Below are 2,704 nucleotides of genomic sequence, written 5' to 3' on the forward strand. Positions count from 1 at the left end.
TCAGAGCATGAAACACAAAGCACCGGTCACTGCCACGCCCAGCACGGACCGGCCACTCCTGAAGGACCTCTTACCGCGGCCGAGGCGCCACTAACCAAGGATAGGTAACAGCGTCCGCCATGCCGCCCGGCGCCTCCCGGGCGTGCCGTGGGCCTTCCAGACTGGTTTTCCTCCAAAGTTTTGCTGTGCTGTGCCATTTTTTATAACAAAGATTCATGATGAAAAAAAACAAACCCGCTTTTTATGTACACGTGTGTGTTTCTGTCCCAGGTAAGTGACCTGCCTGAGAGTGGCTGGGCTGCACATGGCCGTGCACTGTGCCCACACACATGTGCACGTGGCCCACGTTGCTCCTCGTGCATTTATGAGCTGCCACCCANCAAAGCTCATTCCACAGCCTTGGTTGTGGAAACAGCTTCACCTGAAAGGTCTGTCAGGAGAGACCGTGATTGACAACAAAGGAGAATGTTCCATGGTTTGCACTGAAAGCCGGCCCAGACAGGTGTCACACAGGCCTTCTGCTGTCCGTGAGCTGCCACGCGGAGCCGCGTCTGCCCCCTAAAAGGCATAGCCACGCAGCCACGTGCACAGAGCACTCCGAGTTAGGTTTTTGAGGTGTGGCAGCCACATCTGCCTGGGGACGGTTTTCCTTTAAGACCGGTTTCTCCTGCACCACTTCCCCTCTGCCCACTGCCCAGTAAGCCTCAGGACGGCTAGGCCAGGTTGCAGACTCCTGTGGGCTGTCAGAATCTGCACAGACCGTGTTTGCGTGCTCGGAGGTGATCCTGGACCCCGATCTCAGTCCCCGGGGCCTCTGGAAGAGGCTTTGCACGTTGACGCACATCGTCTGTGCCGGATGGTGGAGCCAAGCAGGGGAGCCGTTCGTAGCCAGAACACTGTCACCACGCTGGCTCGGTGCCCTCGTTCAGATGGGCCGCACACACCCACCCGTGTCGGGAGTGGGAGCCCCCACAGGCAGCATCAGCGCAGGCTGGGCGGGGTTCTCCTGGGGGGCCCTGGGGCTGACGCTGTCCGTTCTCTTCTCCTACAGAGCACACGCGTGCGCGGCCACCGCCGCCTCCTGGAACTCCCCCTCCTGGCCCGGCCGCAGAGCCCCAGCCCCAGGGCCGCGCGGCTAGGCCCGCACGCAAAAGAGGCGCTGCCGCCATAGCCTCCCCTCTCTGGTCTCCTGCACAGCCATCCTGGCCCTGCGCCCTGTGGGGGGACCACTGGCGGACAGGCCACCAGTCCAGACCTCTGAGAGCCACGTGTGTGAGCCTCTCCCCACCCCTAAAGGAGACGCCGGGGCAGCAGGACTCGCGTGGACGTGGCCAGCAGTCGTCACCTCTTGTGGCACTAGTGGCCTCACGCTGCCTCCGTAGGGCACTCAGTTGTGCTGCGAAGAAGGGCGCGCGGGGCCTGCCGTGTCCCCACCGCACGGGCCTCCAGCCTCAGGCACCCCCGGAGGAGGACGCCCTCGAGGAGACGCACCGCGGGGGTGGGGCGGGACGGCCCCGCCCCCCGGCGTGCTGAGCACAGGGGCCTGGCCTTGCCTCTGTGCCTCCTAGTCCAGAACACTCCGGTCCTCGCACTTCTGGAACCGCACCAGCCCCTCGAGCCACGTGCGCCCACAGCCTGTCAGCGTCGTGGGCTGTGCCCGGATTCTGTGCGAACCCAGCCCACAGTGGGGCTGGCTTCCAGGCTCCTGTCTGGTTTGGAGTGCGTTTCCTGAGGGGCTGCTGGCGTCCCCGGTGTGTTCCAGGGAGCCCGAGTCCCTCCTCTCCCCTGGCTGCCCCTGCAGAAAGCCGAGTGTCGTGTGTGCAGGGTACCACGGAGGCCTTCCCAGTACAAGCTCTGAGACGTTTCTCCTCACGCCCCCGGGGGCAGAGCGACCCGCGCCCTCTCGGGAGAGGCGTCCCCCACCTGTTCCAGGGACAGAGTGGTCAGCTGCCCAGGGCACACCCCAGGCTGTGACGGCCAGACCCTTCCGTGTCCTCCCTCACACACGCCCTCCAGGGGCCGCGTCCATCTTCCAAAACCCCTTTCTGGCCAACAACACAGGCCTGACAGAGAGACGGCCTCTGAATCCTGAAAAGCAATATCGCCGTCCCGGACGGCCGCCCGCGCCGGAGACCGCGGCCGAGCGTCGTGATTTCTGTCAGACGCCCGCTTGGTCGGCGTCCCCGCTGCCCGGGCCGCAGTGGGGCGGGCGGGCCCTCAGAAGGCTGCTGCGCTGACGGCCCTGTCACTTCCCGGCACCGGTATCTGTTTCTAGAAATCACCTCTTCGACACAGCCTTAACGGTCCGCAAAGAAGACTGAGATTTCAGTCTGAGATTCACGTTGTTGAAATTGATGCCTCTTCGAAAAGCATCACCCAGAAGCTGAGGTACAAGCAGGCGCCTTGCCCATGGCGGCCCCCGTGCTGTGGGACCCGGGACGTGGCGCGTGAGCTCTGCGTCTCCTTCGGAAATGCCCGACGTCAGGTGTTTCTGGAAGTTGCGATTTCAGAATTTGACCGTATAATGTTTCGCCTATAAAATATTCATTTGAACTAGGGGATTAATTCAGTGCGAACGCATGGTGGTTGGGGTAAGTTCAGGTGACGGGGAAACACCATACCAAAGACGAGGAGGAAGGACAGAGAGCAAGAGAGGGTCTCCGCCCCCAGGTCCCCGCCCCGCCCTCCGTTCCTGCCTCACTCT

The 2,704-nt window shown here is 63.0% G+C and overlaps 1 protein-coding gene across 3 annotated transcripts in view; it reads left to right on the forward strand.

Annotated features, from left to right (window-relative positions):
- ATP11A (ATPase phospholipid transporting 11A) overlaps positions 1 to 2,556 on the forward strand; it is a 52,385-nt gene extending 49,829 nt beyond the window's left edge. The window contains exons 26-27 of one of the 3 annotated variants that reach the window (XM_077753918.1): positions 5 to 104; positions 1,052 to 1,140. In XM_077753918.1, coding sequence (XP_077610044.1) covers positions 5 to 94 — 90 coding nt within the window. In that variant the 3' untranslated portion in view covers positions 95 to 104; positions 1,052 to 1,140. Of the gene's footprint in view, positions 1 to 4; positions 105 to 1,051 lie in introns of all 3 variants that reach the window. The other 2 variants (XM_077753919.1, XM_077753916.1) reach the window with 2 other exon arrangements.
- The last annotated feature ends 148 nt before the right edge of the window (positions 2,557 to 2,704 follow it).

Source organism: Crocuta crocuta, unplaced genomic scaffold, assembly GCF_008692635.1.
Source record: "Crocuta crocuta isolate KB4526 unplaced genomic scaffold, BGI_CrCroc_1.0 scaffold31, whole genome shotgun sequence".
Taxonomy (NCBI): domain Eukaryota; kingdom Metazoa; phylum Chordata; class Mammalia; order Carnivora; family Hyaenidae; genus Crocuta; species Crocuta crocuta.